The sequence below is a fragment of the Plectrocnemia conspersa genome, unplaced genomic scaffold (genome assembly GCF_051122295.1).
Source record: "Plectrocnemia conspersa isolate PC_06_02 unplaced genomic scaffold, ASM5112229v1 ptg000004l, whole genome shotgun sequence".
Classification (NCBI taxonomy): Eukaryota; Metazoa; Arthropoda; class Insecta; order Trichoptera; family Polycentropodidae; genus Plectrocnemia; species Plectrocnemia conspersa.
This window is the reverse complement of record NW_028277168.1, coordinates 18004767-18031160: the sequence shown is the minus strand read 5'-3', so window position 1 is coordinate 18031160 and position 26394 is coordinate 18004767. Positions and strand designations below refer to the sequence as shown.

General features: G+C 32.7%; 4 protein-coding genes across 4 annotated transcripts; 2 read left to right on the top strand and 2 right to left on the bottom strand.

Annotated features, from left to right (window-relative positions):
* The first annotated feature begins 1639 nt into the window (after positions 1-1639).
* Positions 1640-6223, top strand: LOC148236121 (uncharacterized). The gene is made up of 11 exons (XM_088185272.1): positions 1640-1887; positions 2048-2223; positions 2456-2642; positions 2790-2904; positions 2973-3215; positions 3277-3428; positions 3506-3681; positions 3760-3987; positions 4420-4596; positions 5440-5632; positions 5709-6223. Exons 1-11 carry the CDS (start codon positions 1821-1823, stop codon positions 5801-5803), a joined length of 1809 nt encoding a protein of 602 aa, XP_088041398.1. The 5' UTR covers positions 1640-1820; the 3' UTR covers positions 5804-6223.
* Positions 6224-6464: 241 nt separating this feature from the next.
* LOC148236120 (vacuolar protein sorting-associated protein 4B-like) lies at positions 6465-9023 on the bottom strand. The gene is made up of 9 exons (XM_088185281.1): positions 8845-9023; positions 8478-8754; positions 8329-8418; positions 8107-8260; positions 7889-8042; positions 7717-7820; positions 7464-7654; positions 7325-7401; positions 6465-6652 (listed from the first exon to the last, which is right to left on the bottom strand). The coding sequence occupies exons 1-9, from the start codon at positions 8851-8853 to the stop codon at positions 6527-6529; spliced, it is 1182 nt and encodes a 393-aa protein (XP_088041407.1). The 5' UTR covers positions 8854-9023; the 3' UTR covers positions 6465-6526.
* Positions 9024-10709: 1686 nt separating this feature from the next.
* On the top strand, positions 10710-14779 carry LOC148236119 (UPF0415 protein C7orf25 homolog). The gene is made up of 8 exons (XM_088185283.1): positions 10710-10928; positions 11023-11206; positions 11273-11409; positions 11516-11664; positions 11729-11955; positions 12021-12155; positions 12307-12449; positions 14549-14779. Exons 1-8 carry the CDS (start codon positions 10776-10778, stop codon positions 14630-14632), a joined length of 1212 nt encoding a protein of 403 aa, XP_088041409.1. The 5' UTR covers positions 10710-10775; the 3' UTR covers positions 14633-14779.
* On the bottom strand, positions 14773-16949 carry Mvd (mevalonate diphosphate decarboxylase). Its single transcript, XM_088185282.1, has 2 exons — positions 16399-16949; positions 14773-16315 (listed from the first exon to the last, which is right to left on the bottom strand). Exon 2 carries the CDS (start codon positions 16064-16066, stop codon positions 14909-14911), a length of 1158 nt encoding a protein of 385 aa, XP_088041408.1. The 5' UTR covers positions 16067-16315; positions 16399-16949; the 3' UTR covers positions 14773-14908.
* Between the last annotated feature and the right edge of the window lie 9445 nt (positions 16950-26394).

Below are 26394 nucleotides of genomic sequence, written 5' to 3'. Positions count from 1 at the left end.
AATTGTGTTTTTTTATCATTTTAAAAAAACATTGTAGCAGCCCTAACAACGTCTGTATGCTCGATCGTAAATAATAAAAGAATGGTTCAAAAATTGCACATTTTAACGATCACATTCCATTTAATAGATGTCTCTGTATTAAATTAACGAAAAAAAATCAATTTTATTAATAAATGTGTCCGTAATAACATTTGCGTGCCTGCACGCGCTGGCGTTTGACGGTCCGACAACTTTGGCGTGCAGGCACGTCACTGGCGTCTAAAGGGTTAATTACTTTCAGCAAATATTTTGGAACGACAGCATGAGTTTCGTCCCGCCCGTTCTACTGTTACTAACCTTCACCAAAATGGTAATAAAATCTCTCGATGCGGAAATTCAAGTAAACGTTTTATATACAGATTTTGAGAAGGCATTCGACAACGATTGTCATGGGTTATTATTAAAAACATTTTCAGACCTCGGTTGCTCAAATGATTTAACTCGGTTATTCTCGAGTTATTTGAGCGACCGTAGATAGTTTGTAATGTATGGTGGCCGATTGTCAAAAAGGTATTTTTTTCGCCTCTTCGGGGTTTTCTCAAAGGTCCAACCAGGGCCCTCTGCTCTTTATGTTATTTAATAATGACATAAATACGACAGTTAGAAAATCAAGTTTTTTTCTTTATGCAGATAATTTAAAATTGTATAAATGCATTCGAATTGTTGCGGACTCTTGAGCGATTTAGACTCTATGGAGATGGGCTTCCGTTAACCGTCTGCCCTTTGGTGTCGGAAAATGCCATACTGTGTTATTTTCTCAATCCCGTTCGCCGTCAGTTTTTTCCTACGATCTCGATGGGAATATTTTGGTTAGAGAAATTCTTGAATTTGGATTCCCTGAATCATCAAATACTCCCTTTCAGTCGAAAAGGTTCTTAAGATACATTTATAAAAGGCTATTTGATTATTATTCGTTCCTATATCCCAGCGCCTTTCTTTTAGGAGTGATGGGAAACGAGTCGTTGGGTTCTCACAGAAAGTTGTGTGTCGCTAAACATTTCTTTAAATTACTGAAAGCTGTTGTTGACAATTCAGCTTTTCAGTAATTCTTCAAGAATTACAATCGCGTCCTCTTTTAAATACGATTCGGTACCAGTATATTTTTTATGGGATCTGGACAAATGGTAATGAACATGTTGTAATTGTGGTTTTCAAAATTTTGGGGATAGATACATATATGTATATATCGATATAAAGTATATATTCGTGTGAAATAAAAGGTATGTCAAATAGCTCTTCCAACGTCCAACTGGCAGAATAAGTCACACTACTCGACATTTAACATACTGTTGGGGGGGCATTTATGTATATATATTAAGGTTAATTATTGCCAAAAGATGTCGGAACTCTGGTAACACTGGCGTGATGGACACCACTTTATCTTGGGGAAAAATAAGCTTTGCGGAAATATTGCAGCAAAAGCTAAAAGCTTTATCCTCATTTTTTGAATACGTAATGAAAGTAACAGTTTAGGGTAAATAAAAAAGTTAGACATTAGAATAATTATGTTAGATATATTAGGAAAATACATTTTTTATTTGTTTTGTTTCGAATGATAAATTAAAATAATAATATTTGTAAAAACGGCCATTTTGACATCCATAGACAAGAGTGCGTCGCGTCTATGGGTAAGATGGACGCCGTATGCGCGTTTGTTGTGTTTGTTAAGACTGACGCTGCGAGCGAAAGCGGCAAGTGAAGGGACAGAGAAGAGGCAGAGTTCAACGCAGAGATCACACATTGTAAAGCGAAGTTTTTGCTAGTTTGGTTCCTGGCCCACCATGGAGGCCGCGCGCTCGACCGAAGCGCCCGAGGCTGAGCCCGCCAACGGAACTGCGGACGTCGCCGGTATCGTCTCAATATCAATTTACGCGAGTTTACTCTTATTTTACCCTTTTACCGCCAGCGCGTTCGCTTTTCATAGCGGTCGCGTTATATAAAACTAGGAATCAGCTTTTTCGAGACATAAGTGGCTTAACCTAAAAAAGTTGTTTTTATCTGCGATTAGGAATTCAAAACGGCAACGAAGAATGCAGCAATGAGGCGAGAGCCGACGGTGCGCCCGAGGAAGGCGACGCAGAAGGGGGCGGAGTCCCAATGGAATTAGAGGAACCCCTCAATTCGACTGTGCAATCGTTGGAGGATCCTTCGTCTTACATTGGCGATAATTGCTTATCGACGCCTGTGAGTTTATATTCATTTTAACTTTCCTGCATGTGTGATAGTACATTTATGTAATTTTCTAGCTTTGTAACAATCGACCGTTTCGAAATGTATTTTATACAATAAAACAGTATTTTATGCTATATAATACAAGCCACTTTCGTAAATAAATTCTTGTATTAGATTTTTCAACAATTTTCTTGAAACTATCCAGTCCCCAAATTTCTACATTTAGATTTAATTAATTTTACAGGCTCACACTGAAGCAAATTCTCCACAAATGGACACTGAACCTGATTCGGAAGGAGTACGCGAAGGCGAAAGTGCCGAAACTTCTGAAAGAACAGCAGATTTGACGGAACCCGAAGAGTCTCCTGATCAATCGGTGTCTTCTGCCGGTGCTTCGGGTGCGACTGTGCCGTCGAGCAGAGAAGCCGAAGGTATTTTAATTTTTCAAAAACAATTAACAATATCTCCATCGTTAACCCTTGACCTCGGTTGCAATTTAACTTTGATTTCATGATGATGATTTAAGTTAAATTAGTTTTATCAAAGCTCTAAAGTTTATTTTATTTTAATAAAATAAGAACGAGTTACCGGAGAAGCAGACATTCCTCTCACGGCAGACGTTGCAAGCAGTGATGACGTTGGACCACCTGATGTATCTAGCGGCACTGCCGATATGTTACAAACCGGTATAAGGTAATCGTACATTGTAATGATAATTCATCGTTTGAATTTACCATTCGTTATAATATTTAAAAATTTAGTTCTAGTACGGCCGAGACCGCCGATAGTCTGCTATCAATCGGAAACTCTGCAATATCGAGTTCTGATGTAGAAAGTTCTGATCTCCTGCCGAGCACCTCTTCAAATATGTTAGATTGTCAAAATAGCAATAATAGGATAGCGCTAGTATCTTCACTGGCAACTGATGCTCTCAAAATTTTGGCTATGCCAAATATTCCCGAATCTAATGAAGATAACGATATTCCTCTGGATAATATAAACGAGTGAGTCTATTAATATTTTAAATTATCTATCTAAATTTTTATGCTATAAATATTGTTTCAGACATCCTGATACTTCCGTTCCGCCAGTAGAGGATTCGACGCCTTCTCACAATGCAATAACGTTAAATCAACAAATACATTTCAATCGACCGATTATTACGAATTCCACCGGTTCTCACACTGCAGTTTCGTCTAGTAATGTAGCATTAGGAAGTAATTATCTACCTTTACCCTTACTATAAAAACACGTTTCCGATAATTACAATTATTTTATTATCATAATTTTATAGTGTTACATCATGTATCGTCAACGAACGCCGAATTAATGGGAGCGGACGAAAGCGCTGTTTCATCGTCGATGAACAGCAACGGAAATCCTGCTATAAATTCAGTAGGAACTCACGATGTTGGCGATGCCTTGGCGACTTTAGCTAGTGCTGCCCTTAATAGACAACAAAGCACAAAAGTTTGTTTAACATCGTCTCTTTCTGATTACTTATAAGTTTTGATTTGATGATTCTAATAATATGACCTATGATTCAAGGAAGTTAAACAGAATCAAGAAGAGCCCTGGTATACTGTAGGTATTGTAAAAGGCACTTCTTATATAGTTCAAAATTTTATATCCGATCCCAACATCGATCTATCGAAGCTGACGTTGGATAATCTGCCTGATATATCTGGCTACCCTGTGATTCCTCTAGAGCCCGGAACCGGGTACAAATTTAGAATAGCAGCAATAAATTCGTGCGGTAGAGGCGAGTTTGGCGAGGTAAGGATTTTTCTTATAATAAATTATATTACTTCTTTAATGGAAAAGTGACGATTTGGATTAAAAAAAATTTTGATGAGTTGTCGAATATATGTATATTACAAGATAAATTGGCTCTCATGTATGAACTATATAAGATTGATTCTTAAAAATTTTGAAGTCTTGGAACACATTATATCTTATCTAGAATTAATCTATTTTTCTCAGTCGATAGAAAACAGAAAATCTATTATGTTTTTACAACTGCAAGGGTATTGTAATATAATCACTTTTTGGAAAAATCTTGTTTCTGAAAGAATAATTAATCAGCTACCTCTTCTGCAAGTAACTGTTTTTTTTTAAACAATTATAAATTATTTTAAGTTGTCACTTTTCTATTTGCAGAACATTAATTTATTAGTACTTTTTCCTAATATAAACATTTTTTTGCAGGAATCCGCCTTTAAAACATGCGTACCTGGATTTCCTGGTGCTCCATCTGCAATAAAAATTACAAAATCTTCGGAAGGCGCTCATCTATCGTGGGAGCCTCCTCAAGTATCAGCTGAAGGAATATTTGAGTATTCCGTATATTTAGCTGTTAAACCTAACATGAACACAGTCGTAAAGGTAATTTTATCAATCGTATATGTTATTACTTACATAGCATTTGCGATTGATTAAAAATGTAGTTTTGATCGTCTTGCCGAGGAATGTTTCGTTTTGGTCGATTTGAACCCTTATCCCTTCAGGCTCGTATGCCTAAAATAGATTTTCAGTCCCAGGGACGTCATATTTTTTTTTAATGGAGATAAAGATAAAATTCATATTAATATTTGAAGCTTTTAAAAAGATTGTCTACTTCATGGCGCTCTTGTTCTTCAATATCATTTTCAATTGATGTACAATATCTGAATCTGAATCGCGATCTTTTGATGATTCTAATAGTGGTTTTTTCGAATAAGATGCCATTTTGAAGATGCCATACATATGTATAAAAATCCGAAAAAAAAATAATACTTAAAATACCCTAATAAACATCATTCTTTATGAGACTTATATATGTCAAAAACTAAAATCCTTTATGTATGCCGACAAGTTGGGGTCATAATTTTGAAAAAAACGATAAATTGAACATTTTTTCGAATAAAATTTTTTTTACATCTAAAGCTTGAATCCATTTTTTATAGTTATCAAGTTATTTGAACAAAACTATTGTTCTTATAAGTAGATAATAAAACAGGGCACTATTTTCTTCCGTCCGTATGTGTGGGATTTTTGATGGGCGTGCGGTGCACGTTATACGTGCTTGAAGCATATTTATGCGCGTGCGGTGCACGTCATATGTCCCTGTAGATGGTTTTTGATCGGCGTGCAACGCACGTCATACGTGCCTGAAGGGTTATACAATCTCTTTCTGCCGTATCCTACATTAAGTACAATAACTACAAATATGTTTAACTTTGTTAACAGGAACCAGCTCTTGCAAAGATCCAGTTAACGTTTGTACGTGTCTATTGCGGAAAGGCAAACACTTGTGTTGTGACACAACCGACTCTTGGGAACGCCCACGTAGATAATTCCACTAAACCCGCTATAATATTCCGCATTGCAGCCAGAAACGATAAGGGTTACGGACCAGCTACTCAAGTCAGGTGGCTCCAAGGTGCGCATATCTTCTTTAACACTCTTATTGGCATGGGATAAACTATAAAATAATTTGCCATCTTGTTTATTTGTAGAAAATAAGACATCCGGTGTGAAGCGAGTGCTCTCAGACGGAAGACCGCCCGGAGCGCCGCCTTCTAAACAACAAAAACCAAACATGATCCACTAATCGTAACTTAAATATAGACCTAAGTATAATAATAAATTTATTGTTTATTTTTCACTTCGTATATGTATAAATGGTAAATCGTTATAATTTGTTATGGACATTTTAATGTTTCTTTTTTTATTTAAAACTCATTTTGCTTATGTTTTGTACATGAAAAAAATGTTTTATTAGGCATTATTATTGATACTTTTACTTTGTACTTGACTTTATGGAAAATAATTGCAAACTCGTGAAAAAATATGTTTCTTTGAAGACATTTTATCCTAAGTTGTTTTTCATGTATTTATATAAAGCACATGAGTTGCTTTATATAAAGATAATTCGTCTCATAAGTCTTAAATTTGAACATGCGTGTTGTTAACATTTAATAAAACGTGAAAAACATGGACTTGAATAAAAATTTTATATAACTGCTTGTGAGACACTGCATATTTAATGGGTAATTGATAATTCAAGAAATAATTTTAGTTAGCAAATTTTTTCAAGTCTAATTAATATATAATGAATTTATTGTACATATATATATATATTTATATATGAGTGTTACTGAAATTTCATTTGAATTGTCGATTATCCTGGTTTTAGTCGATAAAGCATACACAAAAAAAGCTTATCTAGCGGTAAGACTTATTGAACATATGATTTATAGTAAATTGAAATGTTATCCGAAATAAAATTTTAATAATAATTGTTTTTTTCATTGAATACATTAATGGTTCGTCTTCAAATTTTGTTCATACGTTCAGCTCTGAATTGTATGTATGGTTGAACGTCCTCGTTAGTGACACTTCTTTCTGTGTTCTTATAAGCTGTCCATAAATCGTCTATCTTCAAAGGTCGACACCAAACCTTTACAATTATAAATAAATCAGTGCACTCCTAAGATTACTTGTTGAAATTTTTTTGTATATGAATATTTATATTAGATAAAAATGAAATAATTCACATTCTCGTATCATGGAAAGAAAATATATTTTAAAACCCTTCTCGGTGTCTCGGTATTTCCAAAGAGCTATTACTAATATCAGAAAATATAAACAAAATAGAAGAGGCTCAATCACTAACGGGAAAAGGATTCTGGGCATTTTTTTAACACATTGAATACTGTGATTTTTTAATGATTATATTTTGTAGTAAGGACTCGAAATGTATATTAACTAGAGATGGAGAGGATAATGATTTTTAAAATTATTATATTTAGCAGAAGGGCTCTATGTTTAAATTGAACGTCCGACAGGATCGGTAAAGCTAACCGATACTAATAAAAAAATACAACAAATTGTAGTACACGGCTGTCTTTAGATTGTAGAATGGACACCAAAGCTTAAAGAACAGATCATCGCTATATATGGCGATACGTTTTCACCAAAATTAATTAAGTAGCAGAACTAGCTTGTGGAGGCATTTCTGGGGTTATAAAAACATTTTTAATTAAGTGAACACAGTAAGGTTACTTGTTCTGCCAGTAAAGGTTGAAATTATAAATTATAGATATAATAAATCTGTGATATCAATACATACCTTCCAGTTAGGAATATCAACTAATGAACAACGTATTGCATTTTCGTCCAACTCTCTGCATGGAGTCATATAACCATCTAAAATTCCCATAAAATAAGAAACAAAATATTTACCAATAGTACACGCATAAAATACATACTTTCAGTTTCTTTCCAATAAAAAGTCATTTCCATTTCTCGCAAAGGTATCATCATCGCATTTCTGATCAAATTTTTCAAATCGGAACCTGTTAATCCATCAGTGGCTTCGACGAACCGATGAAAATCCGAATTTGGGAACATTTCAACGTTATTACCGATATTTCTTATGATTAAATTCTTACGAGCTGGCCTAAAATAGATATTAATTAGTTTTATAAGTTACTTATTCAGATATTAATCAAAGAGTCTTACAAATCTGGAAGCGGAACATATATCATTTGCTGAAATCGTCTAACAAACGCAGGATCGATATCCCATGGACAATTCGTAGCACCAATTATGAACATCGGAGATCCCTATATAAATAATATTCTTCAATAACTCTTTTTATAATCGATTATAAAAGAGCAATAGAACATGTTACTTCAAAGTTTTGCATTTGCATTAGCAACTCAGTCGTCGAACGTCTGTAATGAATGGCATCGTTCATAGATGATTTTCTACAGAGACTATCGACTTCATCCAAAAACAATAAGCATCTCTTATTGCCTAAGCTTTCAAATAATTTTCTAATTAGTCTGAAATTGAATTATCATTATGAAATAAGACATGTTTATATTAAGCGTATTATTTATTACAGACTTTTCAGATTGTCCGTGCCAAGCAGATGAGATATCGGCACTGGATATTTGGTATAAACATAAATTAGCCTCGGATGCTACCGCGTGTACGAGAGCCGTTTTACCCACACCCGGCGCACCATACAATAACGACCTTGTAAATACTGTCCGTCCGTCTATATTATAAAATTATAATTTATAACTGATATAAAAGCATATTAATTACATAATAATATAAAATTACCAGTAAAAAGGTGTGGATATTTTACGGGATATATTATCGCTTCTTTTAAATGTTGTTTGACTTCTTCGAGTCCGGCTATATCGTTTAAACCTGAAATGACGCATTTTTTGTATTTTCATGTTCTATATTATTGTAATCTGTACAATTACCTGAACATTTAATGACTACTTGTAAAAATTGGGAAGATATTTCATCATTTTCGTTTTTGTCGAATTGACCGTTTCTTTCGTCCATAGAGTACTGATTTTGTGATAAACTGTCATTAGATGAGGTTTCGTCTTCGTTTTTAAACTTCATAGTATTGTCTTTTCCGTTTTGGTTTTTCATAGAGGTAACGTTGTTATGCAAATTTTCTTTTGAAGGGTATGGATATTTCAATATTGGCATTTTAATATTGTTCATACTAATCTTTGATAGACACGAAAGCTAAGTGATTTTGTTATATTATTAAAAGAACAAATGTAAAATAAAAAATGGTATATCTTTGGATTATAATGAATTGTATTTTTTACTTACATCATCCATTGGCAAGATATAATATTAATGTATTTATTTATAAACTCATGTTTTATTATGCATATAGTTTGATAAGTTACACTCTTATGTAACAAAAAATATGAGTAACAAAACACAAAGCGCCGTTCTTGAAAAATCCGCCATTTGCAATTCATAGATAAGAAAATGCGATGGCAACACTAAAATAAAAATCAAATATTTAATTTTATAAAACATATTTCTTTATAGTGAATTTAAAAATGTATAGAAGACTTAAAATAAAAAGACAACTTTTTATTAAACATTTTTTATTCATTTTATTTGAAACCCCCTTAATAAATTTAAGATTGATATTCAACTCTTATGCTTCAACTACACTCTCTGGAAGTTGTCCGAACCGAAGTTCAACTGAAGTCGGTCAAGGTCGCCGACACTTACCAATACAATATCAGTGAAAACTTTTCGGTCGTAAATATTCACTTTACGCAAAATCTTTGTCGGCTTTTGCAAAATGACATAAGGCATAAAAATGATACTTCAGAATACGAACACCACATCTGTAACTATCCTAGAATTTGTCGCCATCAATTCTATATAAGGATTCGTTATGGTGTGACATTTATATAAACCGATCTAGGAAAATACATAAGGATATTCGAAACGATTTTTTTAACAAAATCAAGTTCCACTAATTATTTTTTATTTATTTAATTTTATATGAAAAAAATATAATAACGATATCTGTTAGAATAATATACTATCAAAAATATAATTAATCCCTTTTGGTGCCCTAAAATTTACAAAGATGTCAGTAAGAGTCTGTTGAAGCCCCGATAAGCATATGATATTATAATGCGCTGCAGCGCTCATCATACATGTTAACCATAGGACGCCTACGCGCATACTGAAATTGAAGCGAGTTACTTGTTCTATCTCAGTTTGCGAAAAACCATATCATTATCTCTCTCACTTTCGTCACTTAACACGCGAGAGAGCGAAAGGGGAAGTATCTCACCACTCGCGCTCGAAAAAGCAGCTCCGACTTCAATCTCTTTGACTTCGGTCCGTTTTCCGACAATTTTGGAAGCACTCGAAGCTGGCCAAGTCAACCTAAATTACCCCCACTTTACCTCCCGTTCTCGGTAGCCTCTGAGAACTTCCGAGAGATTATAGAGCGGGCAGAACCGAACTCGACCGAAGTAACCCCGAATTAACCCATTATATTCTCCGTCCTTGGCCAACCATGGCCTACTTCGAGAGAGTGTAGTACAGGCATTAGAATTCGAAAAACGCGCTATTTACGCACGCGCATGAGCTTCGCATTTTATTTTATTTATCTCTTCACAAATTTTTACTTATGACTTTTTAGTTTCTATTATGAACACCCAACTAAATATTCCGCACTCATTTCAAAACATGCTTTGTGATCATTTGTATTGTTTAATTGAATAAAAAAAATTCTTGCAGGGAAATATACACACATTTAAGGCAAATCTTTTTTTGTAATTAAAAAATCGTTTTCATTACTTTTATTGCTGTCACTAATTATACGCAAAAAAGGTTGACATAATTAAAGAGTCAGAGTTTGTAACAACTGCGAAGCCCTACCAAGACAAAATATATAAGAGATGGGGGACTTCAAGTTAAATATGTATATTAGTATTATTGATCTGTTTTATTTCTATAAACAATATGCACAAGATTTTTTAATGATAAATTTATATTATTTACAAATATATTCCTTCTCCCTGTAATGTGGATCTGATTCGTCAATTTTAAAAAGTACCTGTAAAATTTAATTAAATATATCAATATATAAATTATATTAAATGGCAATTTTTTATTTCTAAATATAAAACATTAAAATAAACGCAATTTTTTTAAATTATAGGTCAAGTTAATGGCCGCAGAATACTGTCAATCAGCTGATACACGTAGGTTAAGTTTTCGAAATGGATTTGTCTCATAAAGAGCTTTTAGTTGAAATTGATGATAAAATTGCTTATGGAAGCGATTTAATAGAGCAGCTAACCAGAATTTCAAATATAGATGGCGTTGCAAAGATGCAGAGAAAAATAAAACAAGAAATAAATTTTCTTAAAAAGGTCACCCGTGTTCAAAGATTCATATTTTTTCTAATAAATTGATTGTAAATATTCAATGATAATACTTAATTATTCGTTTTTGTACAACTTTCAGTTAAAATTGTCGCAAAAAATAAAAAAGGAACAACTTTCTTCCTCTAATTTAAGACATTTAGCAGCGGTGGTCGAATGTGCTTTACGACCTGGAGTAGTATCAGTGAATAAAGTCTTACAAACGACTGACGGAAATAAAGTCAGCATTGATGTAATCAACGAAAATGGCCAAGTGTGGACAAAAGGTATTTTTACAAATTGGCGACCTGGAAAATGTTTTTAAGTTTTTATAATATCAACATGTTTTACAGTAATAGCCCGTAATCCAAAATCACTGTCTGCAGTGAGCGACCAAAATGCTCCATATGGAACCAGATCTGTATTAGATCAAGCCGATGATTATTTGAATTGCGCCGTTTTGCACCCATACCTTTATCAAACACCACAAGTAATGAATCATGAAAAATTATTTCTATGAAAATTAAATTTTTAACTTTTTAAGTTAGAATATTGTAATTGTTAACATCTCAAATTTATAAATTTCATATTAATAGGTGGTTTTTGAATTTGTTAGTGGTATTGAAGATGTTTTGGCATTAAAATTACAAAAACGCGGAATCGTCGTTAAAGGATCTACAGTTACATTCGATAAAGAAGAATTGGATAATGCTTCATCAGATGAAAGCGACGAAGATCTTATAAGGTATATATTCTTACCTATGTATAAACTTATGCTTGAACAACATTTATCTATGATGAAATTTTAGAAGTGCAATAAGAGTCAATCTTAACGAAGACGTTGTGACAAGTATTCCCACAAATAACATTAAAGAAGTACATATGCTAAATTTAGACGTTACAACTATGATGGCATATGTGAGTAATTTAACAAACGGTCACTACAACTTTGTCTTTAAGCAGCCGTTACTTAGTCAACAGGCAATTTGGGAAGCCAAAACGCCTGTTAAACCCATCTTAGAGAAGCATTTTAAAGGTATTTGACATTTTATTGGTTTATAAACATTTATGTAGATATGTAACGAAATGTTATTGTTAAAGATCATAATCTTGTTTGCTGCCAAGTGGCATGGGATTCATTTGAAGCGATAGTTCGATTTTTGGGAGGGCCAAATGAAAAAATTAGAACCGCCGAATTTAAGAAACGTCTGACTATAATGCCAGATGAAGAAAACGGTGAGTTTATTTATTATATATACAAGTTTATTTATTGAGGCACGAATGTTATTACATTTTTACTTTTTTTTGATAAAAAAAACACATACTTTTCGTAGCAAAAGTTATGCTTCATAGTTAAAAACTAACATTTCTAAATAATTATTATCAGGTCCAGATGATGCAAAGCAAGCTGAATTGAAAGCGAAAGGAAGAATAAGCTTACGATCCAAATTAATTTTCAATTTTGGACAAAGAATTCGAGCCATCACTATATCAGCAAATAGCGGATTAGTAAGATCTGCTAAACAACAGGTTGAACTTTTTTTATAAACAATAATAACAATTTTCTACTTTTTTGCGATAAACGTAAGATAATTCAATATGTTAAATTACAGATTGATAAAAGTTGTATCATTAGTATTAATTAATGTTTTTTGTTGTTGTTGTTGTAAAATCATCCTTTTTCAACATTTTTGCTTAAACAAAATATATTTTTGATAATAAAATATTATATCATTTAATATATAGTGAATTAATAAAAATCAGTGTTTGGATTTTAAAATAGAAAAAGTAAAATTTTCTATATAAAAATGACCTATATTTATTGGGTCAGTATTTTGTTAAAGTCAGTTAAATTAATGGTCAGTTGATAACTTTTCTATGGTTGGTATTGATCAGTTTTGTTAAATAATTAATCATTACCTTTGTTATAAACGGTCAGTAACTTTTTGATAAACGGTCATTAGAGCTCCACTTGCCACTTTTATATAGCGACAATATCATAACTAATTAATTTTTGTATTACATTTATACCTAAATGTATAATATTATTTAAAAGATTAGTGATTTTAATATACAAATATATAATCGATTTTTATAGTTAAAATTTAACTACCATGTAATATGAAAAAAATCATCAAACAAAGTTCGCAAGAATTAGGTAGATTTTGGTGTAAAAGAAGTTTTTTATATTATTGTAATATCTATAGACTTTACAAAAATTATAAAATTGCATATAAAAAAAAATATTTTACAAAATTTTTAAAATTGCATATAAAAAAAATATTTATATTAGAGAAAATCTAAATAATACAGTAAACTACGGTGGAACAAACTACTTCGATAATTATATTGACAAACTACTTCTATACGTATCGTGGAATAATGTCTAAAATATGAACGTTTTATACAACATATTTATAGAGATATTCACATAATAAGATGACATGTACACTCGGTGTACATCACAGTTAGGATTCTGAAGTCTCGTGATTTTCATATTCTGGGAATCGAGACACAGATTTTCAAAGTTCTGGAAATTCCCAGGACTCGAGATTTTGAATATTTTTTTATCTGAATCATTGAAAAAATAATAATTAATATTTCCCAATTAATTATTTCGCAAAAAAATATTTGGAAAAAATACGTATTATTCGTGGAAAAACACAGGTACATAATATGATTCATCATAAATTCCTTTTGATGATTATATCCATTATTCTTCACCGTTGAAATATTTTGGTGGTGTATTAATTCTTTAAAAAAAATACCTTGTCTACCTATTTCACCTTTATTGACTTATTATGATGTAGGTAAAAAAGAAAGTACAAAAAAATAATTAAAAAATATACATAATATATGTTAAGTAAAATAAAATATTTATATTGAATAAAAAAAATGAATAAAACGATACATTAAAGTAAATAAAAATTGCAAATTTAATAATTATGCTCACAAGGGAAAAGGATAGTTGCATTAGTTTTATTTTGCCAGCTTGACTTAAATCAAATTTTTAATATTAAATCTAAATTTAATCTTTTTTTTAATAAATTTAAACTGAATTAGATATAAAAAATAATTGTTTCTAGTTAGTTTGCGTTTATGGAAGCTCTTAAATCAGATTTGATTATTTTAAGCGTGGAAAATAAACGTTTTTCAACATGTTAAAGAAAATTATAAAAAGGAGTCAGAGTTGGTCTATTTTTACGACTCCCGACTCTACAGTCCTGTTAAAAACATTAAATGTACGAAATATTATACAAATTTTACAAGTCTCAATTTTCAGCTTATTTTTTTGAAATTTCCGAGACACGAGACAGCGAAAAATCCGAAAATTCCCTGGAATAAATTCTCGGGTTGTCTATACACAGAATCCCTAAAGGAAAGGTCAACTTAGCTGTGATGTTAAAGAGCACAATTTTTTATTTGTGTGATTCAAATCTTATTATAACTCTGATAGTCATCGTGTCCAAAAAAAATGTTATATGTATTTGGTATTTTGACTGAAATCGATGTTTAATTTCACATTAAACCTAGTTACCTTATCTTTGTGCTAAAAATACGGCGCTATCTATTAGTTTATAAATAATCGAGCAAACTAAATCACTCTTTATAAATAATTTCTGTTTCAGGGTGTGTCGTATGCTGTCATCATTCATGAATCAAGAGCATTAACAGAGTTGAAAGAAAGCACTGCTACGAAAACTGCATTGTGATTCGATTACAGATTTCAATGTAACGATATAATATAATTTATGACAATTCCTTAATATGCATGATTATTAAATAAAATAATCCAGATATTCTAAATATTAAATCAAAATGTATTTATGGTATTATGAATAATAAAAATATATTGAATGTATTTATTCTTTATTATTTTACAAAACAATAATGTGTATATAAATATTTATTATAATAACAAAGATATGACTTGACATGTTTCATTGTTATTTAAAAAATTTGACCTCATCCATAACACAAATATAGACTTACAGTAATTCTTTCGGGTTTCCGTCTTCATCTAAAAGATGCTCATTAGCATCTTCTATTTGGTATGGTCCATCACCGACTTTAGTAGAAATGATATACTTTAATAAATCGGATGCATTTGGTTCTAAATTTAGTTTAATGCAAGGTTTTTCACTAATCGGAATACCTTTGACGTAGTTCTCGTTCTGTATACTTCTAGGAAACATTTTTTCTATCAACGAATAAAAGTAGGGCACCTCTTTTTCTAACATGAATAGACATGCGTTCGGACCAGCGTCGAATGTATAAGCAACCTTATTCTCTCCGCAAGCTTCATTATATGAATGCACCATTTCTATGATCATTCGTGAAACGTCGTTCATATAAAAGCAAGGAGGAAACGTATCTAAGCAGACAGAATGGAACTGATTGCTATCTTTCATTGTTATCTCGGCGAAAGTGTTGAAGTCTTTTTTATTTATCGCTTTTATAATAGCTTTGAGTCGTTCCGGCACGCATTTAGAGGTTCTATATTTGAGGAATTCAGATGTTAAAACGCTGTTTTTCATGCCGTTTGTTGAACTGGTTTTCTTGCGTCGGTCGTCGACGACTAAGATTAAAATTCGCATTTCAGGCCAGGATTCGGCGGGTTTTATTTGTAATGCAATCGAATCGCTTCCGTCGGTTAAAGAGCCGGCATGCCATCGCACGAATCCGCCGTAAACGCTGCGGCAAGCGCTACCGGAGCCGAGTCTAGCTAAAGAAGAGATGTCTCCGGAGACGTTGTAGAGCTTGGATAGGGCGTATACGAGGCAAGCGTACCCAGCGGCCGAAGAAGCTAGGCCGGCGGCCGTGGGAAAGTTGTTACGCGAGCAGAGGTGTATTTTTGATTTGAGGAGAGATTCGGAGGCGCCGGCTGAAGCTGCTCTTCTTCGTAGCTCGTCGGTCACGGATTTGAGTCTCTGGCCGAAGGGGTGCTCTTTGCCATCGAGCCATAACTTGTCTTCCTGGAAGGAAGGATCAGCGCAAGCGGTAGTAGTGGATTTGAGAGCAGCACAATCTAAGGTTGCGCTTAAGGAATCGTTCAAAGGCAGCACCAGCTGCTCGTCCCGTTTGCCCCAGTACTTGATGACAGCGATATTTACCGGAGCAGCGCAAGTAACCCTCGTGCGCTCCATGACGAGTTCGTTCAACGACTAACGGCACAGTCTCGCGTGTTTGCGCTCAATCGCATTCTAGCAGCTACTTTCCCGTATTTTACGAGGCATCGACAAATCAAGGGTCAACATCCGAAATACCGCATTTTTTCAACGTCAATCTGACGTTTGGCGCAAGAGGCGTCCAAATATTGGTCTATTCGTCGGCACGCACAATAAATTAGTTTATATTGCATAACATAAGGTGAACAGACGTCCTCCTTTGTCCTCCTTGAACAAAAAATTTCAAAATAACCTTTTTTTGATTAAAAATTTCCGTGATTTTTAAATAATATTTTTAGCAATATAACAACCATTTTCGAATCTAAAATCTGGTCACCTTACATAGCATAACAGCTTATTTAATGCCAATCAGCCTCACTCATAAAAATCAGATTTCCGATTAGACTTCCTTTATGAAATATGAAAGATATTTATATCTGCAGACAGTTCATTCAATAATCGGATTTCTCTCACTAAAGGCGAATTTAAAAGTGTGTTGAATATCGATGGGGTCGAAACAGTGTGCTAGATTGCACCACATGAGTGCAGTGGCGGATTACCCCATAAGCGCATAAGGCGGCGCTTGGGGCCTCCTGATCTTGAGGGACCCAAAAATAACTTATTTATACACAATCCACATATTTAAAAAAAATAGTTGAGACAAACTTTATTATGGTACGTTTGTGTGCGTATACATAGTACATAGAAGTTATAGACGTAGGTTACACGCTCAGTCTGCCATCAGTTCAGTCTGTGATCTTGATCGTAAAAATACTGATAGCGGACTGATGGACTGACGGACGATATTACACGATCAGACGAGACTGACATCAGTCTTCTTGAGAACGCTATCGGGTGATACGTTTTCCGCGGAAAAAAATAAAGTGACGTGCTGTTATTTACATAATTATTTAGTTAAAACCCAACCACGGCTTTATTTGGCATCGAATTGGAAAATCACAAAACCAGATGGAAATGAATTACTTGATTTGGAGCCCATTAGCACTCGAAATTCACCAAACGATGTAAAAATGATAAGAGAAAAATATTGTCACTATTTCTAAATATTTTACTGTATTCATTTATTAGGTTGTGTTGTATTCGTTTTAATAAATGCATTAAATATTTTAAGCGTTTTTATTTGAAAATATTTGAGGTCGAGAGAGATTTTTTATTTACATTAGAATCATTGCCTACTCTCTAGGATAAAACCCATAAGAATTATGTAAATAAGTAGGTATAAGAGAAATGAAGCTTTAGAAAGGTTGTTGATAATTTATAAAATTTAAGCCTCTGCCCACCATCGAGTATTTAAAAAAAAAACACATTAAGATCATATAACCGGCGAGAATTAAAAAAAATAATAATGTCTCGAAGATCAGGGGCCGGGGCAGTTGATTTTTATATTCCGAAGAGTTGGAACTTTCAATATCTTCGTTTTATGGACAAATTCGAGCGACCCCGAGTATGTTATTTTCAAGTAAAAACGCTTAAAATATTTAATGCATTTACTAAAACGAATACAACATAACCTAATAAATGAATAGTCAAATATTTAGAAATAGTGACAAAATTTTTCTCTTATCATTTTTACATCGTTTGGTGAATTTCGAGTGCTAATGGGCTCCAAATCAAGTAATTCATTTCCATTTTGTTTTGTGATTTTCCAATTCGATACCAAATAATGCCGTGGTTGGATTTTAACCAAATAATTATGTAAATAACAGACTGATGTCAGCTTCGACTGTTCGTGTAATATCGTCCATCAGTTCATCAGTCCACCATCAGTATTTTTACGATGAAGATCATAGACTGAACTGGACTGAACGTGTAACCTACGTCATAGATCTTACATTTTAATGGTTAAAAATGTATATTGTTTCATTTACTCCCACTTGGAGGGTGGGTACCGTTATAAATCGCCAAACGTCAACCGTTGTTCGAGCATCTTCCCTGGAAATAAGGTCGCAAGTCTATTGAAGATACATAGTCTTATAGAAAACTTTTGCTATTTGCAGAGCTGTGGAGTCGTTGGAATTTTTTCCTGACTTCGACATCGTATTTAAAAATACATATATTGAAAGTGTTGCTGAGTTCTGAATTTTTATGACAGGATGTGAGTCAGATGATGAGTTAGCGATTTAGATGTGAAAGTAATTAGTAAATACATACTATTTCTAATATGTCATATGTAAATATGACCAGTGTAGAAAAATGACACTGGATGTCATTTACTTGGATTAGTGCCGCGCCATTTTATGTCAAATACCCAACAACAACCGACCGGCCACCGGATGAATGAAGATGTTTTGATAAATTTTAGAGTTTAAAGATATTTGAAGAAAAAAATCTCAATAATGAAAAATTTAAAAATATGATTTCCTGTCTCAAATGGATAGAATATTTCAAAACAAATACTATTGAGTTTCAATCGGAATTAAAAAATCATATTTGTATTATATATGTTACAGTTGAAGTGTTAAATTTCTATAAAGTATACAATGGCTAGGCAAAGTATACGCTACTGAGTTTTAGTTAAAGCTTACAACGCTACACTTAGTGTATACTTTCCCTAGGTAATGTATGCTTTAACTAGTGAGTGTGTGAGCTCTCGGACGTGAGCTAGTTACTTCGTCAACGAACAAGATTTGACAGACGAGCTTCTTTGACAATCAACCTAGCGACTAATCATAGAGCCAATAAAAATATGTAGCGAGCGGCAGCGAGCAAACGTCGCTTAGAACTTGAACACCCCATGAATTACTCTCTGCAAAGAATCTACACAAAAGGAGGATTATACAACTTGGCAATAAGATTTACCTTATATAAATGCTTTAAAGTATTTACTAAATATATAAATTATTTCATTTTGAATACTTTGACAAACACCGAACAGTGAGAGCATACGACAACTGGTTACATTGTTCATAAATTATTTTGTGTGTACTGTAACTGAAGTGATTAGCAGTGCATATATTAACTAGTTAATGTATGCATTTTCGAAACTCACACTTTGCCTGTAACATATACATATATGATAATTCCCACGTGTATAATACATAAATCCAACATTTACCGGCACTGTTATGATTGTAAAATCAGCCTTTTAAAAATGTTGTCTTTTTTTCTCAATTTTTATAATAATTTTACATCAAAAAATCTTAATTATATAAGCATAGGTTCGCGCGATCAATTGCGAATTGAAAACACGTGCAGTTCGACCTATTGACATGACTTTTAGCTTGCGAGTGGTCAATTTATTGTGATGACGTAATCGGTAAACGTAAACGTAAACACAAAATTATATAAAATATTTTCGTACCATTCCATAAATAGGTATATTTTTATTTTATTTCTAACGAGCTGCTATTATATTTTACTCAAATGGAAGCCTTAGATAATTTAATAACGTAGAACAAAATTTCAGATATTTTTCTCATAAATCAGCCAGTGGCGTAGCTAGGGTATGTGCCGCCCAGGGCGATCCTTAAAATTGACGCCCCCCCCAATATATTTTTTGCAGGGTCATAAAATCAGCATTTCTTAAAATAATAAATTGGTTATAATTAAGCTCTTGTTATTCGTGGATTTATATATGTTTTAGTGCATTCAGGGTTAAGAACCACACTAAACGATCCCATCGCGAACATGCCACCCCCAAGCAAGTGCCGCCCGGGGCGGCCCGCCCTGAAATCACGCCACTGAAATCAGCACGATAGTTTAGTGGTGTAATTCGACGACTACGCCTAAAAATGGGTTCAAATCTCAATTTTTTTCAATAAAGATCTAAATTTAGCTCATAGAGACCACATAATATAAACATCAAGAAAATAACTCTTTGGTTATGGAAATGATTATAAAGGTATGTGCGAAAATACGAGAGATATCGCGCTATTTTTAAAAAAAAAAATAACATAGCTTTAGTGTTTTTAGAAAATTGTTGATGATGTTTTTGCACTGTGTTACTATTTTGTGTATGTAAGAAAAACATAACGTCGAAAGAAACCAGGGCAACAAATAACTCTTCTTAAGACAAAACTATCCTCTTACGCAAAATCTTTCACCGCACCATGACATAATAAACAATTATCATGCTTCACTTCTAACCTGCCATTTACCTTTTAAAAATATGCCGATATTTATTGAAATTACGATAGTATGAAATTATTAAATATTTTATTTACAATCTGGTATTCTAATTTATTATATTCTTTTTACAAAATGAAATTATACTTAACTCTTAGAAGTCCAAAGGCATCTATGTAGGCCCGGTCGGTGAGATCTTTTCCCTTTCGTTCGCTCGCATGCTAAGTGACGGGAGTGCGTTCAATCGCACGCACTAATCTTTCACTCACTCTCGTCACTTAACACGCGAGCGAGCGAAAGGAAAGATATCTTACAGATCGGCCGTGCTTGTATGTCATGGCCAAAATGTATTTTCCATTGCAGTCCAAAGGCATTTATGAATTTTCTATTTTCTGAAGCCTTTTTAAAACATCTCGATGACAAACTTTCTTGTATTTTATTACTCAGGGATAATTCTATCAATATATTATGGTAAAAATATTTAGTAATTCTTAACCATTTTACCTGGCATTTCCTAATTACTAATATTCGTCGTAAAATCTGTTAAATCTATCCATGGATTTTGTAAACAGCTTTTTTGACCAGTCTGCGCCAGCCGCACGATTATTGTCAAAACCTAGACGTGTGAATTGTGATCCATGGTATTCAATCTAAAATAATTTTCTGAAAAAATGTTATTTTTTTTGATCGAGTTAATTTGGTCGCGCAGAGCGATTTTTGTTGTTTTCTTATTCACTGTCAGACGGCGGTACGCGACAATTGGGCGACGGACAAATGGGCGATTCTGGTCAATTGGGCGACGGTCAATTGGGCGATGGTTATTTGGGCGACGGTCATATGGGCGACAGAAATTAAAAAAAACTTGCACGCTTTGCTTTATTGTAAATATTAATAAAATATACATTAAAACGAAAAAGTATGTTAAATGAAAAAGAATTTTATTTTCAAATTATTCACTCATAATATATTATGCAATACCACGTAAATATTCTATGATTTTTTCTATTGTACCTCAAAACTTTTATAAAAATTCTTTGGTGTATTCTTTTTATAAAGATATCCATTCCAAACATATTTTTCCTTGTCTTTTTGACTTAATATGTCTGAATTATCTATTTATGAAGAATATAAACTGTGGTAACTCAAATTAGTCGCTCTCAACAATGATATATAAAAAACAATTATCTATAAATAACACATAAAATATAACCCACATGTGAATAAAAAGACACATACTTATTTTCTTGCTGTACTATTTTTTTTTACCAAAAACACAATGACACTGTGACAAAGTGTTTTAAAACCACGACAAAAATAATTTTCAAAGACGCAACGAAACTTTTTGCGAACGTTTTCAGTAAAAATTCATAAGTATACTGAGCGCAAGTTATGGGTTATTATATTTATATATAACTACCCTATCTAGTTTTAAATAGATAACTGTAAAATATGCGATTTTTGTGAATTCCCAAAGTTTATTCTCACACTAATTTTCAAGGCGCAAAACATAAAAAAAAATCCCGTTAATGGAAAGATCCACGATAAACATTTATCAGCGCTAGTTATAGGCTATTATATTTATATATAACTACCCTATCCAGTTTAAAATAGATAACGGTAAAATATGCGATTTTTGGAAATTCCAAAAGCTTGTTCTCGCAGTAATTTATAAGTCTCAAAACATAAAAAAATCGCGTAAAGGGCTAAATTCACGATAAACACTTATCAGCGCCAGTTCTGTGTTATTATATTTATATATAACTATCCTATCTAATTTAAAATAGATAACTGTAAAATATGCGATTTTTGGAAATTCCAAAAGTTTGTTCTCACAGTAGTTTCCAAGGCACAAAACATAAAAAAAATCGCGTAAGGGCTCACTATAAACATTTATCAGGTAGGTATTTATAATAAAATTATCGACTTAAGCCGTGTGTTTTAAGTGTTTTATGATATCGGGTAACTCTCCTAAATTCTTGAATAAAAAAAATCAAACTGTTTAAGTGATATTTTATGATTAAATAAGCACAAATGATAAGTAAATATATACATACTATATCTTATGTAGGTATATTATATTTTGCTTAGACCGAATAATATTTTCATATTTTAATTCTATTCTAAAAAATATTACTTATATTTTTGTATGTACGTATATGTCTAATATATACTATATATTTTAATATATATTAAATTATGGTAATTATTTAATTAATTATAAGATCATGATTTGCATCACATTTATTTGTAATGCATTATTATTGTATCGCCCAAAAGACCGTCGCCCAAAAGACCATCGCCCATTTGTCCGTCGCCCATTTTGAATCGCCCATTTGACCGTCGCCCAATCGCCGTCGCCCAATTGACCGTGTCCCTAATTTTCTGAAAAAATGTTATTTTTTTTGATCGAGTTAATTTGGTCGCGCAGAGCGATTTTTGTTGTTTTCTTATTCACTGTCAGACGGTCACGGTTGTTTTATTTCTTAGCTCCTTTGCATTATGGTACCGACAAAAGATTTACATAACCTTTTTTGTGAAAGTTCAAACTGAAACTTAACTGATAAATATCAATTTGGGATTTGGCGAGAATACTGTTAATCAGATAACTGTAAGACATTCGATCGAGAGATTTCTTACTGGCGATATTAACCTTGAAAATGAGCTCCGTGGAAGACCTCCATCTGCTGTTAATGAAAAAGGATCGAGAAACACTTTTGAAATTAAGTTTCACGACATCTGCATTAGAGTTCTCAATTATTCGTAATTTTCAACTATTTGAATATTAAATAAAAATTAGATGAAGTATTCGAATATTCTAATATATTCGTAATTTTTCTGTCGGTTCTTACTGATATTAATTTACTTAGCCAATTAGTGCGAAAAATCAATTAATTGCCTGTAAAATATTATTGAATTTAAAAAAAAATATTGCTTAATAATAATATTTAAATTTCATTAATTAGATTTATAATCGTTTAACTTTTTGCATTTTATAAAATATGCATAACTCAATGTTGTGCGAATTAGCGTCAAAAAGAAAATACTTAATTTATTTCAACTTTTCCAAATCAACAGAATTAAGATCAGCTGCGATTGAATTAATTCTTAAATTTTTTCTTGTCATTCTCTTAGATGCATGTGTTAAAAGATCGATTAGAACAATAGTGCTTAACGATGGGTTTTTACGCGTTTAGTTTCGGTACGGTCAAGTCCTAAAATCATAACTCATCGATTGCGTCTACGCCATCTACTTTAACGGTTGTTTGCAACTAATTAATGCAGGGCTGTCTAATCCTAGATAATCTGAGGTACGAATCTATAACAATTACAGCTCGGATCGCTGATGCTTTCAAGTTCTAACAATAAGTTTACTATAGATGCGGTGCAGTTAACAAATATTAGAAATACAAATATATAAATATAATATAATGTCGATTTATGCTTATTACGATCTCTAAAAAGTGTATTACAAGTTATATTTTTTGTTTCATGAAAATCAAAAGACATCAGACAGACAAGGTTTTGTAAATGGTTTCGTAGACAGTGTTTTGGACGGTTCTGAATTAATATATTTTTTTGCTTCAAAAAATAGCAAAATTTAAAATGAGTATCTTACATATTTTGAACCGTACTAATTAACATACACTTGACCCAAACCGGTCGAGGTTTATTTATTAATTTTCAATTCTAAGGTAGTCCATATGATTATTGTAATTTAAATTCAGTATATTTGTGTAGGCATGACGCACGAGAAAATCGCTTGAAAAGGTTACGATTATGAGCGAGACGCCCTCGGGCGACGCCCCGTTAGCTGTTGATATGGTTATTTACCGACCCGTATACTTTGTATGTATTCATGTCATTTATCGTTCCACGAAATTGTTTTCTTTATTCCTTTCTAAAGTAGTCAACCGATAGAAAAAAGTTTAATTATATAGGATATCATTTTTGTATGTTTTGATTCCTGGAGGTAGCGAAGTCGAACCAAAAAGTACCGCTAATGTAAATTTTACATACATATATTATATAAATACGTATATAAAGTTTACATTATCACTGAGGCGTCGAAAATAAGGGAAAAATCGATAAGAACAAGTATTGAGATAGTCTTTAAAGTTTTTCAAGCGTTTGAGAATATTAAGGGCTAACTCTTTGCCAGTTTATCAATTTAAATGTGCCTAAGCTGTGTAAGAGTACGCCCTTAACTTTTGAGCGGGCGCGTTGACTACAATTTGATTGACAAATTTAATGTTTACATATAATATTAAACTTTTGTGGGAATTCCAGTTGCGCCATTATTCAATTTTATTCTTAGAACAAACCTTTCATTTGGATTTCTAAAGACTATTGTTATAAATTAATGAGTTTCGATGGAGCTCGCCGACGTTGTTATGTTGCGTGTTGTTGCTGAATCCTGTGGTTTTGAAGGTTTCAAAGACGGTTTGAAGTATATTTGATTCGTGACTCTTCCTAGCTTTTATGTTCAAAGTCCATTGCGGAAGATTTCGTTGAGGGTTTACGACTAATGGCCGACAAATAAAATAATTAAGAAAACAATCGTTTTCACAAAACAATCAAAACAGTCGTTTGTGCGTGATGGTGATAATTTTTACATATTATTACCTATAATATAATATGCAACTCATCAAAGTTTTAGTAAATTTTGGTGAGGTGTGAAACATTTTTACTAAAACTGCTATTGATTCATATTAAATTGGGATACTATGAACAGGGAAACATGTGCATTAAAATACCTTGTTCCATAAAACGAATTGTTCGTGCAGGAACGTCATTTCAGCTTTTTACAGGGGGGGGGGCAAAAGTTGGCCAGAAAGTGGTCGTTTTATTAATATTTCATTTTCATTAAAATTCATACCATTCCATTATATGACATGTATTTTTCGGGCCCACTCTAACCTTCGAGTTCTATTTATTTCTGAAAGCCACGGATTGTGTCAGACTTGACATTTGAGTCTCACCACCGGAGAAAATATGGACGACCCTTCGCTTGCAGAGATTTCAGCAGCCAGCTTTGAAGACGTTTAGGGACTCGCGAACCAAAATTCGATCTTCCTGGGCAGTTGTTTTTCGTTTCCTTCCAGTTCTTGGCTTGTAAGAACTACATTCATTAAACCGTTTCAAACTAAAATTTTGTACAGTGTGTCGTGAACAATTAATGTGTTTACTAATTTCCGATGTATTCAGTCCTTGCGAATGCAATAAAATTATATTCGCTCATTTAGATTCGCGTGTTTTTGGCATTTTTTAAATGTTCATATAATATTTAAAATAAATTATCAAATGAAAAACATTATAACGACAAATATAGGCTGAAATTATGCAACCGAACATAATGGTCACTTAACCCTTTGAGTGCGGTGGAACGATATATCGTTCCGATACTTTATGCCTCTTGAGTGCGGCAGAACGATATATAGTCACGGCCATAAAAAACGTCTCGCCTTACCAATCAGTATTATTTTTTATTAACTATTTTTTGTAATGTTTTTGTATACAGTGTCTCACAAATATTTAAAAAAATCTTTGTTAGTAGCATTATTTATATGCAATACATTTCTCTCTCATGACTTAATTATAGGATATACATATATTGCAACATTTTTTTTTGTCATTACGTTACTAATTTTATATTTCCCCCCCCCCCCCTTTTATCTCAAATAAATAAAATGTAGATGGATATAGGTTAAGTAACATGTATTAAATAATAAATTATCATAAAAATAATCAAAATAAACACTTTTTTTTGCATGGATTATTGTCATTTTTCGCAGACTTATTAAAAAACACCTGCCGCACCTAAAGGGTTAAGCGAAACTGGACAATTAACCTTTTGAAATTAAAAACCCTTTTATAAACTCAGGTGAGCAATTAAAAACGACAAGCTCCTTTGTCGTTTTTGTCGAAAACCACAATTTATGCACCATTGGTCAGATTATGCACCTGTAAAGAGGTACACGCCATTTTAAGGGATTCCCAATTGTTATAGCCGAAGTGGGGCAAGTGTGAAAATGCTCCCAGTTGCCCAGCACCCGAATGACGTTCGTGTTTGTGCATTTATGCAAGGCAAATCTTTGGAATTTTATTCAAGGAAGGATTTGTTGCAGAGTTAACAATGTTATTCACTGTTCTGACAAATGCTCGCTTGTTCGCACCTAATCTATCCAAAAGAATACACAATTATTTACTCGTTAAAATAATTG